Raw genomic sequence first — 17,334 nt, forward strand, 5'->3', positions numbered from 1 at the left:
TTTTTTCTGAGATATAATTGGCATGATTTTTGTCTTTGCTGAAGTACTTTGGCAATTGGGACACTATAGCTGCCCCATTTTTAACATATAATGACAACATTTCTTAACCAACACTTTGATGATGCACTTAAAATTCAGTCTTGGCAGATAATTTTTGCAACTTAATTTCTAAGTTAATTTAAACCCCCAAACTTTACATTAATTGTCTAAAGAATAATGCTAAACTGACCATTTTTTTTCAAAATTGTGAAATGCATTAATTTATTTTCCCATTAAACAGTCTTTAAAAATGCTTATTCCTCCAGTGGTTTTTTTGTACCTCTTTGCTTATCACTAGAAGCTCCACTTCAGATTTACATATGACTGAAGTAATACGGTTTGTATTAGTCAAAAGGCAGATTTCCTGCAGAGGAAAAACAATTATAAAAAGAATCGTTCAGTCTTCTTTATGATTTACTTTGTAGTAAACCAGTACATAGAGGACTGTTCAACTCAGTTGTAACAGTACAGTGGGAAATCCTGAAAAGTACTCAGTGGGCATGTCTACCCAAGATGCTAACTGCTCAGTAGCTTAATAATACATGGACAGTGCTAATATGCAAATGCACAATATTATTAGGTTAGTGAACAGTAGGTGTCACAAAAAAAGGCATTTGCCAGCGCTGCTGCTCAGTAACTCCAGTTACTGCAATTATTTAGTACTTGATCATAAAAATACTCATGTTTAAAAACTGGAGAAACACCAGAGGAAATTTTGGAAAGATAATTATTGTGAGTACATAAAAATCAATGATTTTTTAATGTAAAATACCATCTAAATGGGCATTCAGTTCAAATAATCAAATGATGCCTTCTATATGAGCAGCACCTCAGGGAAGAATTCAGCCAAAATACTTTCAGGGTACAAAGTCAAAAGTGTTACCAACATTGTATTATATAATCTACAAAATGGAAATGCATTTAATCAAATGTGTTTGTTTTCTTTTAATCTTGTTAGGCATATGGCACATTGCCCTACAGAGATGTAACAACATGGCATGCTATGGCAATGTAGCAATCATGTGCGTCTACATGTAATCAGAAGCTATGTTGCCATCATGGCACACTCCCCGCCTGCCAGTATAGTGCATCGCTACAGTGACATCACAACAAAATCTAACTGTGCCCTGTGCATGTAACCTCCCATACTGTGCTATGCTTTAATACTTCCAAAAGGAAGTAGTAAAGTACAGCACTATCAATGTTGCCATACAGCGACGTGTAGATGTGCCCCATAGAGTATGAGACAGATATTCCCTCTTAGCAGCATGTTGATACACTGCTGACTGTGTCTATCAGATGTATGGCCTGACTGTCTCCTTCTACAGAAAGTAGCTAACAAGAAGCTCATCTATGTGGAATTTCTTCCAGTTGTTTTTACTGGCTGTTTCTAGTGCTTCCCAGTGGCCACCAAGCACCAATGAAGTATAGTAACAAGGCTCCTACTAAAAGTGATTGCTTCATCAACTTCCTACTATGATGTGGACTTGTGGAAAGTTACATTCTTTCTCTGTCCTGGAGCACTAGTATGCTTTCCTATCTCCTTATCTGTGTCCATGTTCCATGTCTGCCCCAACTTGCTCTTTCTTCCTCTGCATATCAAAGGACTCGTGGAGTAAACTTCCACAAGTTTTGGACAGGGGATGACTTTATAGACACCTGCAGGCTCCACTCCACATGAAGTAGAACCACACCATAAATTATTCCGTTTTCTAATATGATATCACAAAAACTAAACAAAAGTTTCTGACATTCACCATAAGTAAAAAAAAATGCAACCAGAATTTCAACTTTGTAAGTAATATTAACACTTAATAAGCTAAGGTAATTGGATATCCAACCTTTATTGACCTCCTTTTTGTGCTTTTGAAAATATATCCCCTAAATATTTTTAAAGTATATTTTCTTTCCAAATATTTTAAATTAACATATTTACCCCTATGAAATCTCCTTCTTCAGCTTCATACAACATTTCAGAGGTGAAAGTTTGGGCTTTCAAATTTGCATCACCTGATAGGACTTCTAATTTTCCAGACAGTACTAAATAACATTCATTTGGTACATGTCTTTGCCTTATAATTATTGTTCCAGCTTCATACCTAAAGAGAAAAATCAACAATGTAATAAAGCTAAACCTGATGCAATATCAGCAATGCACAATTACTACAGTATTTAAAATGTAAACAGCAGTATACAGACATCAGAACATATTCTCCTTGAATGAAAGAAAATGAGTCCATAAATAATTGACCTACTTTCAACAACAGGCACATATGGTTTTATATCAGCATCAGAACACTATATCACAGAAACTGAAATATAAACCTAATCTGAACATGCAATTATCAGGATCATGTAATTAACAGTAGTGTGCAAATCATCACAGGTTCCTTGCATGCACATTTCCTGTACTTCTACCACAAATCATTAAATACTTATGCAAATGATTATTTAAATATGCACATATTTTGCATATAAACAGAACACGCAGCATTCTGAAAGTCTTGAGCCCTGGATACCAAAATACTGATCTGCAAGATCTCCTGATTGACCTTTACAGGAGCTGTGAGAGTAGTTGCAAATAATTACCTCAGGTCATATCAGTACACGACTGCACAGAGCCTGGGAAACAAACAGGGAGAATTGGAAGTCTTTGCACAGTCACAAAACTATGATGTGACTAGAAAAACAGAGACTTGGTGGTACAGCTCGCATGACTGGAGCACTGTTTTGGATGGGTATAAACTGTTCAGGAAGGACAGGGAATGGAGAAGAGAAGGAGGAGTTACTCTTCATGTAAGAGAGCTGTGTGATTGCTCAGAGCTCCAGTATGAAACCGGAGATAGGCCTGTTGAAAGTCTCTAGGTTCGAGTCAGAGGAGATAGCAACAAGGGTGATGTTGTGGTTAATGTCTACTATACAATATATATAATGTCTATCAGACCAGGGGATGAGGTGGATGAGGCTTTCCTCAAACAGTACAGGTTTCCTGATCACAGGCCCTGGTTCTCATGGGGGATTTCAATCACCCTGACATCTGCAGGGAGACCAATACAGCAGTGCACAGGCAATCCAGGAAGGTTTTGGAGAGTATTGGAGACAACTCCCTGGAGCTAGGGTTGGAGAGGCCAACTTAGGGGTCGTGTTCTTCTTGACCTGCTGCTCACAAACAGGGAAGAATTGGTGGGAAATGTAGTAGTGGATGGCAACTTGGGCAGCAGTGACCATGAGATGACTGAGTTCAGGATCCTGAGGAAAGGAAGAATGGAGAACAGCAGAGTATAGACCCTGGACTTCAGTAAAACAGACTCTGACTCACTCAGGAAACTGATGGGAAGGGTCCCCTGGGATGCTGGTCTGATGGGGGGAAAGGAGTCCAGGAGACCTGGTTGTACTTTAAAGAAACCTTACTGAGGGCACAGGAAGAAATAAACCCAATGTGCAGAAAGATTAGTAAATATGGTGGAAAACCAGCTTGGCTTAACAGGGAGCTCATTGGGGCTTAGCAGTGAGCTAACACACAAAAAGGAAGCATACAATAAGTGGAAACTTAGACAAACAACTAGAGAGGAATATAAGAGTATTGCTTGGGTAGGGATGAAATCAGGAAGGCCAAAGAGCAATTGGAGTTGCAGCTAGCAAAGGATATGTAGGGTAACAAATATGTCAGCATCAAAAGGAAGATCAGGGAAAGTGTAAGTCCTTTAACTAAATGGGGGAGGCAACCTAGTGACAGATGATGAGGAAAAGACTGAAGTACTCAATGCCTTTTTCACCTCAGTCATCACAGGCAAGGTCAGCTCCCAGACTGCTGCACTGGCAGCATGCTTTGGGGAGAAGGTAAACAGGCAACAGTGGCAAAAGAACAGGTTAGGGACTATTTAGAAAAGCTGGATGTGTAAAAGTCCATGGGGCTGCACAGCATGCACCTAAGAGTGTTGAGGGAATTGGTCAATGTGATTACAGAGCCACTGGCCATCATCTTTGAAAACTCAGGGAGACCAGAAGAGGTCCTAGACAATTGGAAAAAGGAAATATAGGGCTCATCTTTAAGAAAGGGAAGGAGGAGGATCCAAAGAACTACAGACGGGTCAGCCTCACCTCAGTCCCTGGAAAAATCCTGGAGCAGATCCTCAAGGAATCCATTTCTAAGCACTTGGAGAAGAGGGTGATCAGGAACAGCCAGCATGGATTCATCAAGGACAAGTCATGGCTGACCAACCTGATTGCCTTCTATGATATGATGACTGGCTCTGTGGATGTGGGGAGACTGGTGGATGTGATATACCTTGATTTTAGCAAGGCTTTTGATACACTCTCCCACAATATTTTCTCAGGCAAGTTAAGGAAGTATGGGTTGGATGAATTGACTGTAAGGTGGATAGAAAACTGGCTGGAGCATTGGGCTCAGGGGTTAATAACCAATGGCTCAATGTCTAATTGGCAGCCAATATAAAGTGGAGTGCCCCAGGGGTCAGTCCTACAGCTAGTTTTGTTCAATATTTTCATCGATAACCTGGAAGATGGAATGGTGTGCACCCTTAGCAAGTTTGCGGATGATTCCAAGCTGGAGGGAGTAGAGGATACGCTACAGGGTAGGGCTGGAATTCAGAGAGACCTCGACAGATTAGAGGACTGCATCAAAAGAAATCTCATGAGTCTCAATAAGGACCAGTGCAAAGTCCTGCACTTAGGACAGAACAATCCCACCAGCTGGGGAATGACTGGCTAAGCAGCAGCTCTGCAGAAAAGGACCTGGAGATTACATAAAATGAGTATAAGCCTACGGTGTGCCGTAAGCTGAATGTGAACCATAAACTGAATATGAGCCAATCGTGTGCCATTGTTGCCAAGGCTGATGGCATACTGAGCTGCATTAGTAGAAGTGTTGCCAGCAGATCAAGGGAAGTGATTATTCCCCTCTATTCAGCATTGATGTGGCCACATCTGGACTACTGTGTTCAGTTTTGGACCCCCCAATGCAGAAAGAATGGAGACAAATTTGAGAGAGTCCAGTGGAGGACAACAAAAATGGTTAGGGGGATGGGAAACTTATGGAGAGAGGCTGAGAGAACTGGGTTTATTTAGTTTGGAGGGGAGAAGACTGAGGAGGGATTTAATAACAGCCTTCAACTACTGGAAGTGTGGTTCCAAAGAGGATGGAGCTAGAATGCTCTCAGTGGTGGCAGATTACAGAACAAGGAGCAATGGTCTCAAGTTGCAGCAAGGGAAGTGTAGGTTAGATATTAGGAAGAACTTTCTCACAAGGAAGGTAGTAAAGCACTGGAACACATTACCATAAGTGGTGGCAGAATCTGCATCCTTGGAGGTTTTTAAGACCTGGCTAGACAGAGCCTTGCCTGAGATGATCTAGTTAAGGTGGTCCTGCTTTGAGCTGGGGGTTGGACTAGATAACCTCCTGAGGTTCTGTGACAGATGTGCCTCTTCGGGGTCCATCCATTAGTGACCCCGCAACACCGGTTATGGGCCAACCACCCACCTTCTTTCCTGCCATGCCTTGTTGTTACTTGCTTAATTAGAGGATAGTAATCAAGCGGGAGGCTGCCCATTTTCTGTCTCAATGTCTAGGCACTATCTGCGGCTCCTTTCCTCCCCTTACACCGCAGCCCAAGCCTCGCAGATGTACCTGACGTTGTTCAGGTCTGTTCCACTCTCACAACCTGCACCCCACTGACGCTCGACTTGCCTCACAGCCTGCGCCTCACCGGTGCTCCCGCTTGCCGCTTGTAACCTGCGCCACACAGGTGCTCTGGCTCGTCTCTTGCAACTGTGCCCCTCTGGCACTCGTCAATTGCTGTCCCCTCTCCGGGGCTTCTCTCGCTGCCATGGGGCTCAGGTGGCCATAGCCGTACCTGGCCCCAAATCTCCTCCTTGGGGTCTCGAACCCCCTTCCAGGCTCAGGCAGCTTCAGCCTTACCTGGCCTCCAATTCTTCACTCCCTTTTTTGGGACTGGGGTCAGTGTAGCCCAAAATGCGACCATGGAGCCCCTATGAGGCCTCCTCCAGCCCCTAATAGCCTCACCTGGTCCTCCAGTTAAAACAACAAACACAAAAACACAAAGCCCCTGGGCTATAACGTAAAGCTAACCCGTCCGGCCAAACAACATTCAATCCCTACTGGGAAATACTCCAACCCCAGCAGCATCCAGGGGATGCTCACGCAGTCAGAGCTGTCCCCTCTGTCTGCACTGGCTGAGCTCCTCCTTCTTTGGTCACCAGAGGGGAACTGCCCTCCTGGCCTCCTGCCTGGCCTTATATGGGCCAGGCCCTGCCCCTTCCTGTCAGCTGGCTCCCCAGCGGTTGTCCTGGCAACCAGCACCTGTTATTCTGTCTGCCCTGGCAACTAGCAGCTGGGCCTCCCCCATCTTGCCAGTAGGGGTCTCTCCTGAGCTGTTTTCTGCTCTCAGGCGCAGGGCACCTGAGTGTTCTGCGACACACTTCCCCCCCTTTAACTCCAGACTCACTGAGCCGATCTTCATCCTGGCGGGGTGTTGTCTCCGTCTGGGCTCCTCTCTGGGCCTTTCTTCTGGCACCTGACAACCCAGATACAGGAGGTGGAGGTTTTCAGGCACCTCATACTCGCCTTTTCCCCAAGGACGCACCATTTCGGATCTCTTGGGAGGTACCCGCCACTGGTAGTCCCCCCACATTAGCCAGCCTTGGTAGGGTGCACCTAGGCCTGTAGGGCCCCGGACTCAATGTATCCTTCGGCCGAGATGTTAAATGCTGTATCGTAGCCATGGGGGGGCCTGCCTCTCTGATGTCCCTTTCCTTTTTCTTTTCTTCCCTTCCTTTATGAGGCGCTGACCTTCGTCCTCCCATCCTCTGACAGGCTGGGCCTGACTGGAAAGGTTGGTACTTAGAGGGGTCATCCTGCCTCCCAGTAACAGGGTTAAGTTTCCCTGCTACACAACCCCTCTTCTTCTCTTTTGTCTGGGATCCTTCTGTTTCTCCGGGTCCCTCTTCTTCCTTGTATTGTCTTGAGAAGAAGTCGGCATTTGTATTCAGGATCCCAGGGCAATGTTTTATCTCAGAACAATATAGCTGTAGACTAAGGGCCCACCTCATCACCCTAGCAATGTTTGTTTTCATATTTTGTAGCCAGCATAAGGGCACGTGATCAGTGTGAACCGACGTCCTAATAGATAGTACCGGAGTGTTTCGATACCCCATTTAATCACCAAACACTCCTTCTCTATCATGGCGTAATTTTGTTCCGGTGGATGTAATTTCCTACTTATGTAGGCTACAGGGTGCTCTTCTTCTCCCTCTCTCTGCACCAACACCACCCCAATAGCTACTTTTGAGGTATCGGTCTGCATCTGGAACGGTTTATTAAAGTCGGGTGTATATAGTAGTGGTTGCGAACATAGCACGTCCTTCACTGCTCGAAAAGCTTCTTCTGCAGCCGGTGTCCAACTCACCTTGGTAGGAGCCTCCACCTTTATCATCTCTGTCAAAGGCTCTACCACCTCTGCAAACTGAGGTACAAACCTCCTATAATAATTGGCTAACCCCAAAAAGGCCCTCACTTGCCTTTTAGTGTGAGGTGCTTGATACTTCTGTAAGGCCTTCACCTGGCTTAACAATGGTCTCACCCATCCACTTCCTACTAGGAATCCCAGATATTGTGTTTCCTTTTTCCCTATTGTGCATTTCTTTGGATTGACTGTCAAGCCGGCCCTTCTCAAGTCTTGCACTACTGCTCTCAGTGCGGTGAGGTGTTCCTTCCAGCCTGCGGTGTAGATTATAATATTGTCAATTTAAGTCGCAGCATAGCCCCCATGGGGAGCCAAAACTCTATCCATTAGAAGTTGAAATGTAGCTGCGGCTCCATGTAATCCGAACGGTGTACGCCAGAATTGGAAAAGACCCCAAGGGGTGGTGAATGCTGTCTTTTCTTGATCTTCGGGTGCCACTGGGATCTGCCAGTAACCTTTTGTCAGGTCTAGGGTGGAGGGATAGCGAGCTTGCCCGATGTTCTCTATCAGCTCATCTATTCTTGGCATTGGGTATGCATCAAACGTAGCTACTGCATTTACCTTCCAGAAGTCAATACAGAGACAAATTTTCCCATCGGGCTTAGGTACTGCCACGATGGGGCTCCGCCAGTCACTGTGGAATTCACATGAGATACCCTTCTCCAGCATCATCGCTATGTCTGCCTTTATCTGGCTTTACAGTCGTTGGGGAATCCATCGCCAGTGCTCATGGATCACCTGGCCCGGAGGAGTTCTTATCCGATGCACCACACCCTGAGCTTCCCCAGGTGTTTCCCAGAATACGTCTCCGTACTCCCTGATTAGCTCAGTGGCCTGTCTTCTCTGTGCTTTTGATAATCACAGGTCCAATTCCACATCACCCAGTCCACTTTCCTTGGTCAATGAGGGTCCCAGCTCTAATCCCCTGGGATAGACAGCTAGGTACATGCATTCCTGGTCCTCCCACTTCTTTAGCATATTAACATGGTATAGCTGCTTCTTTTTCTGTTTATCTGTCTGGTACACCTCGTAGTCTACGGGCCCCACTTGGCATATCACTTCGTAGGGTCCCTGCCACCAAGCAAGCAACTTACTCTCCCAGTCCAGCAACAGAACCAACACACAATCTCCCACATCAAATTTCCTTGTCCGAGCGCCTTGGTTGTAATATCTCACTTGATGTTGTTGCGCCTCCCTGAGATTTCCTAGGACTGCGCTCCGGGCTGCTTCCAGATGTTCCTGCAGGTGTATTACATATTGGATCAAGTTCTGGTCTTTACTCTGCTGTTCTTCCCAGCTTTCTTTAATCAGATCCAGGATCCCTCTTGGTCGGCGGCCATATAATAATTCAAAGGGTGAAAACCCAGTCGAGGCTTGTGGTGCCTCCCTTACCGCAAACAAAAACAGTGGTATCATTTTATCCCACTCTTGAGGTCTCTCGACCACGAACTTCTTTAATATCCGCTTCAGTGTCTGAAATGTTCTACAAGCCCATCCATTTGGGGGTGGTACACTGCTGTCCTCAGGTGTTTAATTCCTAAAGTCTTGCTCACTCCCTCAAACATCCGTGATGTAAAATTCGTTCCCTGATCCATCAGCAGTTCTTTAGAGAGTCCTACACGGGAAAATATCTTCACCAGCTTGTTTGCCACCTTTGGGGTGGACACGGTCCACATCGGCACAGCTTCTGGATACCTTGAGGCATAATCCAGTAGAACTAATATATACTGGTTCCTGGTGCTACTTCAGGGAAGCGGCCCCACGATGTCCAATGCCACCCGGTCAAAGGGAACCTCCACCAAAAGCATTGGAACTAAAGGAGCCTTCAGGGGTTGTCTTGGATTCACTTTTTGGCACACGGGACATGAAGCGCAATACTTTGCCACTTCCCGCAACAGTCCTGGCCAAAAAACCTTGCTCGAATACAGGCCTCAGTCTTATCCCTGCCCAAATGTCCCTCCAGAGGGAGCTCATGAGCCACCTTTAATAAAGCTTGTTGACAGTGCCGAGGCACCAGAAATTGTACAACCTCCCCTCCTTCAGGCTTCCTCTGTTCAACTCGGTACAGGAGGTCAATTCTGATCTCGAATCTCAGCGTTGTCTTTATCAGCTCCAGCCGTAACACCTCTCCATTTCATTGGGCCAAGTGTTCTTGTAGTGCAGACTGAAAATCTGGCTCCCGACTCTGCTCCAACTGGAAATGCTCATCTTCCCATAAGTGTGCAATGTCCACCTCTTGTTCACCCCTTTCTTCGGCAAGATGTTGTTCAGTTGTGCCCGTGAACACTTCTGCCTTCTCCCCTAGCCTCACGCTGGTTATCTCTTCCAGCAATTCGGACCAGTCACAGCCCAATACTACTGGATAAGGTAAGTGCTCAGCAACCCCAACCAGCATCTGATGTGTCCTCTTGCCTACTTGTAGGGTGGCCCTCACCCTGTCGATTTCAAGGGGGTCTCTGCACCAACACTGCACTTTTACTCGATCTGTTACTCCCTTTTCTTTTGTCGGTACCATGTCCCTCTGCACCAGTCTGAAATGAGCCTGAATCCAACATAGCCTGTACCTTTTTCCCCATCGACTGTCACGTCCACCGTTAGTGTGGGAGATTCGTCTCTCACCTCAGCGTCGACTCTGATCCCGTAGCCACATATCCCTACCCAGATGGTTGGTCGCGGGAGGGTGCTCCTGATTGTGTTGGCTAACAGTGTCTTTTGTCCTGTGGCCTGATCCCGTAAGCCTCATATTGTTAGACGTAGCCGGTACTTGACTTGCCGTTGTGACTCTGAGTCTGGCGTTGGTATCCACTCCTGTTGCCCTCTATTGATGGCTTGTTTCCTCATATGGCCAAACCACCATCTTAGGGTGCATACGGCCATATTCCTGGCAAATGCACCATTGTGACAGATGTGCCTCTTCAGGGTCCATCCATTAGTGACCCCGCAACACCGGTTATGGGCCAACTGCCTGCCTTCTCACCTGCCATGCCTTGTTGTTACTTGCTTAATTAGAGGATAGTAATCAAGCAGGAGGCTGTCCATTTTCTGTCTCAATGTCTAGGCACTATCTGCGGCTCCTTTCCTCCCCTTACACCGCAGCCCAAGCCTCGCGGATGTACCTCACGTTGTTGTTCAGGTCTGTTCCACTCTCACAACCTGCACCCCACTGACACTCGACTCGCCTCACAGCCTGCACCTCACCAGTGCTCCAGCTCGCCTCTTGTAACCTGTGCCACACAGGCGCTCTGGCTTGTTTCTCGCAACTGTGCCCCTCTGGCACTCGTCAATTGCTGCCCCCTCTCCAGGGCTTCTCATGCTGCCCTGGGGCTCAGGGGGCTGTAGCTGTACCTGGCCCCAAATCTCCTCCTTGGGGTCTCGAACCCCCTTCCGGGCTCAGGCAGCTTCAGCCTTACCTGGCCTCCGATTCTTCACTCCCCTTTTCGGGACTAGGGTCAGTGTAGCCCAAAATGCTGCGCCCTCTCTGGCGCTGGGGTCCCCAAGCTACCGTGAAGCCCCTACGAGGCCTCCTCCAACCCCTAATAGCCTCACCCGGTCCTCCAGTTAAAACAACAAACACAAAAACACAAAGCCCCTGGGCTATAACGTAAAGCTAACCCGTCCGGCCAAACAACATTCAATCCCTACTGGGAAATACTCCAACCCCAGCAGCGCTCAGAGGATGCTCATGCAGTCAGGGCTGTCCCCTCTGTCTGCACTGGCCAAGCTCCTCCTCCTTTGGTCGCCAGAAAGGAACTGCCCTCCTGGCCTCCAGCCTAAGCTTATATGGGCCAGGCCCTGCCCCTTCCTGTCAGCTGGCTCCCCAGCAGTTGTCCTGGCAACCAGCACCTGTTACTCTGGCTGCCCTGGCAACTGGCAGCTGGGCCTCCCCCATCTTGCCAATAGGGGTCTCTCCCGAGCTGTTTTCTGCTCTCAGGTGCAGGGTACCTGAGTGCTCTGTGACAGGTCCCTTCCAACCCTAAATACCTACGATTCTATGATTCAGTATATGTTGAGACTTATTTCATTTGTAGGTCATTCTTCATGAATACTGCTAGCAGAGTTAAGAGAAGCATTTTTAAAACTGGTAGGGGCATTAAATTCCAGTGAAAACAAAGACAGGTCGTCTATTCCCAATTCAGGCAGACTGTTCCTTTTCTTTACTAGGGCCTTGATTACACAGAAAAGTTGAAGTAGATTAAGTAAGGCTGTGAATTTTATATGGAATAGATATTTCTGACAGACTCCTTGTGTGAACATTCTTATTCTGAATTAGCTTAATCCACTTCCACAATGGATTAGTAATTGGCTCAAGAGTGCAGAGGAAAGGAGAACAAAACAGATCTCAGGACATTTCAGAGTCCACACTGACACTGTCTCATGTACACTTCCTATTGAAGGATCCAGATTCTGCACTCCCTTATCTTGGCTTTGCAAAGGCACCCACCTATCAATTGCACTAACTTCTTCACAGAATATAAAATGGCCAAATCATTGAGAAGCAAGGATGTCTTCTGGGAGGGAGTGGAGCTGGAGACAGAGACTTAACTGCATTAGGCTGTTAATCCTTGGAAAACTTTTATTTAAATCATTGTCTTCATTTTTGTTTTTGAGAGAAAACTTCTGTACTTGTACCTTCCAGATATTGGATTCCAACTGGATATTTTATTCTCATGGTCAGATGTGCTTCATTACAAGACTGTCATTCAAATCACAAATAATCAGAAAAGTGTCATGTGTATCTACTAGTCAGTAACTTAATTGGTCACAAGTTTTAGAAGCATGATTAACATTTAATTCAATGAGTGTAGTTTCCTTGAAAATGATTTGCTTTTTTGTCACTTACTTTTGATAGACTACAGCTTGACAAAGCTGAAGCTGTGTCTTAATAGGCAAACACTGGAACGTGCAGTTCTTCTTCAGATATGATTGTATCTTGAAAAAAGGCAAGAAATGTTAATGTAATAAAGGTTCTAGGAACATATAAAGACATTTTAAAACATCCCCTGATTCTGACTATGCTGAACCCTTTTCTGAAGACCCAACAGTGGAACTAGCTACCTTTTCTTTGGCCTCTGTGGCCAGGCTAGACAAGGGCAGTACTTGAGCTCTGTGCAAGACAAGTGCTGTTGCTGGATTCCATGCCTCTGCCCCATTTTCCACATCCACCAGCAGAGGAGAGGGAATGATTTTCACTGTGGAAGGATGTCACAGTAGCCACACTTCCCTTACCCTCCCTGCAGTCCCAAGGAAATATTGTGTCTATTTCAGATACCCCACGGTCCCCTGAAACAACTCAGCTCTGTGCCACCTCCAGTTCTGAACATTAAGAATAAAATCTTGAAACCAGCATGCCCACAGATCGCCCCAAAACTCAGTTTATGTATACTCAGAACCAATCTTTTTACTATGAAGCTTGTCCTGGCAGAGAGTCTTCTCATTCCTCTGAAGTACAAAAGAGATGCATATGCTTTTTGCACAGTTTCCTTCTCTAAGATTTTGCCTGTAACTTAGTGGGGACTCATATCTGCATATTCCATGAGTTAGTAACTACATTATTGTATTGTCATCATAATTTTGTTTCTTTGCCTCATTTTAGAATATGACTAAATTCTCAAACTAGCCTGAAAGAAAGGAGGAGTTATCAAGAAAACAGAAGGAGTTCTCAAACTAGCCTGAAAGACAAGAATATTCAAATTAGCCTGAAAGACAGGAGTTTTGCCCTCAGTAGCTCTGTGTTTACATGTATCCCTCCACAGAAGTCAAAGAGTTCATCTGGATTTACACAGCTGTAAGACCAAAATGTGACACAGGATGTCACTCAGAGTTTAGTTCATGGATGTCACATGCACAAATCTGGATACAAATGTGACGGGCTAGCTGGTAGTGATTTAGCCCAGGGGTTTTGAAAGGGTAAAAGATGATTGGAGGACTTGTGATTCCCTTTCCTCACCAATCAGGCCCCAGAGACTCACTCTCCATGTCCCCTGATTGGCCCCTTGGGTCACCTGGAGGGGGATAAAAGGGGCAGTGCAGCTGACTCAGGGGAGACCAGCAAGGGACCACAAGGAAGGAGCTTCAAAGAGCTGGCAAAGAGCTGGGCAAGCGGGATGGGAGCAGTTGCCCCAGAAGAACCTGAAGGAGCGGAACCTGCAGGCAGCAGCTGAACCCTCAGCAGTGTGGTGTGCAGCTGGCAAGAGAGGCTTCCTGCTGGGCTCCAGGATCCCCTATAAGAGGCTGTGGCCAGCAGGAGAGGCTCCCCAGCTCCAGCAAGGATCTGAGCAGTGACCTGAGAGGTTCCCAGATCTGCTTCCAGTTTCTCCAATAAGGGGCCAGGAAGCTTGACATGAGGCAGGGGCTCTTGAAAGTTCAAGACCCCTAGCAGCTTACAGCAGTACCAGCACTGGTGGCTGTGTGGTAGAGCTTTTATCATGCTGTGTAAAGAATTAGTGGCTGGCAAAGACTAAGATCTGAAGTGCTCTGAGGAAAGAACTTTTATCTCGTCGGTCACCTCCATACAGTATGAGGCAGCGTCACATAATAGACCTCTTTTAAGGCAGAAACTTCTGTCAATATTTGTTAAATGCTTCAGAACAAGCTCTCACACTTACAAACAAGCTTTTTATTTTGGAACAAACGAAAAATCTATGAACTCTAAAAAGCCTCTTTATTTTGTAGCAAGTTAACAACAGGAAATATAGGTTTCTTTGGGTGCTTTTACATGAGCATTAAGGTGCCATTGTTACCGCGCATTAAGTTTAGTACCTCTAATTTGAGGTACTAATTACATTCGCAGTAACTAGCACTACTGAGCAGTAGTATCAGAGTATGGTCTTTTTGTGATGCTTAATGCGCAGTAGACTAATTCTACTGTGCATTAGCACAGCTTTTGCCATGACATGCTAATATGCAGTAGAATTAGTCTCCTGTGCATTAAGCATCTTGTGTAGATGCGCCCTTTGTACATTAGTATGTGAGACTGCCCATTTATTTAAGGTTACCAACACAAAGTGCAAAAACACATCATCCTCCCCACATGCCTCCCTGCCCCACCTTGTTTGTAAGGAGGGAAAATTTATAATCCTGCACACGGTCTTTGATGTAGGATCAAAGCCTAAACAAACACATTCTTGGAAAGAAACAGTCTAACTTAGACACCCACCCCACAGTTTCTAAGCACTGTTTCCACAGTTCTGTAGCTATTTAACTGATTATTAATCCTATATCTCTGTTATACATTTAATGATTACTGCTGTATTATTTTGGTCTTTTGTTACTGAGATACATATAGGTAAACAGAAATATATATAGTTTTTCATTTACCAAGCTTTTCCTGTGACTGGCAAGTTCATACAACATCAGTACATTGAGTAAAATAGGAATATTAATCTTAAGGGGAATCTACCACCTTTAACACAGAGTAAAATCTGGCAGCTGGTAAATTCATATACTGAGACCTAGGTACGTGAATCTGTATTTCTAAGGGCATTTTTACATATGCTTTAGGGGCCGGGGGGCAGGGAGCGGCTCTAAGAGCCGCTCTAATTAAAGCACCTAGAGTGTTTCATGTGTCAAAATGAGACGCTTCAAAATGGCAATGGGTGCGCTTTATCTAAAGCTCATCAAACAAGCTTTAGTTAAAGCTCCCCTGCTGTAATTACAGCACATCAAAGCAGCCTCCCAGCATGTGTGCAGGCACCCTAAATTCCTACCAGTTGGCTCTCATTTTAAAATGTTTTTCTGGAGTGTGCATCAGTGTGGTAGTTTCCTATTTTTCCCTTTATTAGAAATAATTCAACAAAAAAAATCTGTATCAAACAAAACATGTAGAAAAAATATATCAAAAGGAAATAGATTAAGCAAACAGAAACAGTGAGGCTACCATAAGTAGCATAGATTTTAAGAGTTACAGCACATGTATTTCCCAACCCTCTTAGAACTATTTCATGGAATTAGGTTTGATGACAAACATCCAACCTCATTCATTATTTTTAAAATAGGAAGTGAGCATGTTTATCTGAATATATCTGCATATTTTTAATAAGAGAGTGTTTTTGCATAACCACATGCCTCCAGATGGGCCAAATATTTCCAGAGACATTGCTAGCATGGTGAAACTGCACTGTAGACCTGTCACCTGCTATTCCTTAATACAACGGCAGAAAGTACTAGCTGCAGATTGCTTGATATCTGAGAATGAATATCAGTAGAATAATGATTAAGCACTCAAAATTTGATACTCAAAGCCAAAGCAATAACTACAGCTTTAGGTGAATATATTAACAAATGGTGCTATATCAATCATTTTTCTACACTATACTTAGCATGATTGTTTTCTGTTCTTGTTTTTAATTATATTTACATACATGCAATGGCTAGCTACAGTACGCTCTCATATGATTGAAGTAATTATTTATCAGATAAAGAGCTTTTTCTCCCACCTGCTTGAGGTCTTGCTGGCTTCTTTGTTCAGGGCAAGTATATAATAGGTGCTTAAGCTTTTCAAAATCTTTCTTCTGAAACAAAAAAGAAAATGTAAACATTAGTCTATTCATTTTTGTTGACTGTATCTTACTTGTCCCCATGGACACTTAATGTACTTGAAATAAAGGTTTCTACAGCAGTCATGGATAAACTATTTGAGTTATGAGTTTTTGTTTTACAGTTATTCCAAGAATATACTGCAATACATTTTCAAGGTACATAGGGTGCGTCTACACGTGTTGCTATGGCGACATTGTTACTGAGCCACAATTTAGTACTTCCTTTTGGAAGTACTAAATCACGGTGCAGTAACAGCCCATATTGCGCTGTGCATGCAGTGCACAGTTATTTTTAGCAGCTACTTCACCATAGCGGCATGCTATACTGGGGGAGCGCATCACTACAGTAAAGTAGCTGCTGCACCCCAGGTCTTGCCCAAGGTACAGTTAACAAGTAAGACACTACATCACCATAAAGCATTGCTACAGTGACAGTGTCATGTGTAGATGCACCCATATTATTCATAAGATGCAAATTATACATATAAACACAAGAGTGAAACAACTGTATAAGAATGCATTATGCTGTGCAAATAAAAATTCTGCCAGTAACTAAACTGGTCTGAAAGGATTTAGCTGGGACCTTCATTCTACTTCTGGTTTGTTACAAGCATTTTTGACTAAAGACAGACAAAAGGAAGAAAGAAGAGCAGCAGAGTATGGATCCTGGATGTCAGCAAAGCAGACTTTGACATCTTCAGGGAATTGATAGGCAGGATCCCCTGGGTGGCCTGTCTGAGGGGGAAAGGAGTCCAGGAGAGCTGGTTGTATTTTAAAGAAACCTGACTTACAATGAGAGGCTGAGGGAACTAAGTTTATTTAGTCTGCAGAAGGGAAGACTGGGAAAGGATGTGACTACTTCAACTACTTGAAGGGTGGTTCCAAAGAGCATGCAGCTAAACTGTTCTCAGTGGTGACAGAACAAGGAGCAATGGTCTCAAGTTACAGCAAGAGAGGTTTAAGTTGAATATTAGAAAAAACTCTCTCACTAGGAGGGTAGTGAAGCACTGGTAGGTTTTCAAGGCCCAGCTCAACAAAGCCCTGGCTGGAACGACCTAGTTGGGGATGGTCCTGCTTTGAGCAGGGGGTTGGACTAGATGACCTCCTGAGGTCCCTTCCAACCCTAATTTTCTATGGTTCTATAATTCTATGTTTCTATAACTAGAAAGTTCATTCTGGTAAGGTGCTTTGCATTCTGATCACATGGAGGTGACCTGAAAGCATTTTTGAAAGTGGTTATTTCACATTCTGTCCTA

At 44.8% G+C, this 17,334-nt stretch overlaps 1 protein-coding gene across 1 annotated transcript in view; it reads right to left on the bottom strand.

Annotated features, from left to right (window-relative positions):
- Positions 1-17,334, bottom strand: part of LOC109303661 — an 82,065-nt gene that overhangs the window by 58,807 nt on the left and 5,924 nt on the right. Inside the window, exons 3-5 of the mRNA XM_019525867.1 lie at positions 15,977-16,051; positions 12,382-12,470; positions 1,976-2,138 (exon numbers count right to left, since the gene is read on the bottom strand). Of these exons, the coding sequence (XP_019381412.1) occupies positions 1,976-2,138; positions 12,382-12,470; positions 15,977-16,051 (327 nt within the window). The remainder of the gene's footprint in view (positions 1-1,975; positions 2,139-12,381; positions 12,471-15,976; positions 16,052-17,334) is intronic.

This window comes from Gavialis gangeticus, unplaced genomic scaffold (assembly GCF_001723915.1).
Source record: "Gavialis gangeticus isolate Ggan-Ray unplaced genomic scaffold, GavGan_comp1, whole genome shotgun sequence".
Lineage (NCBI taxonomy): Eukaryota > Metazoa > Chordata > Crocodylia > Gavialidae > Gavialis > Gavialis gangeticus.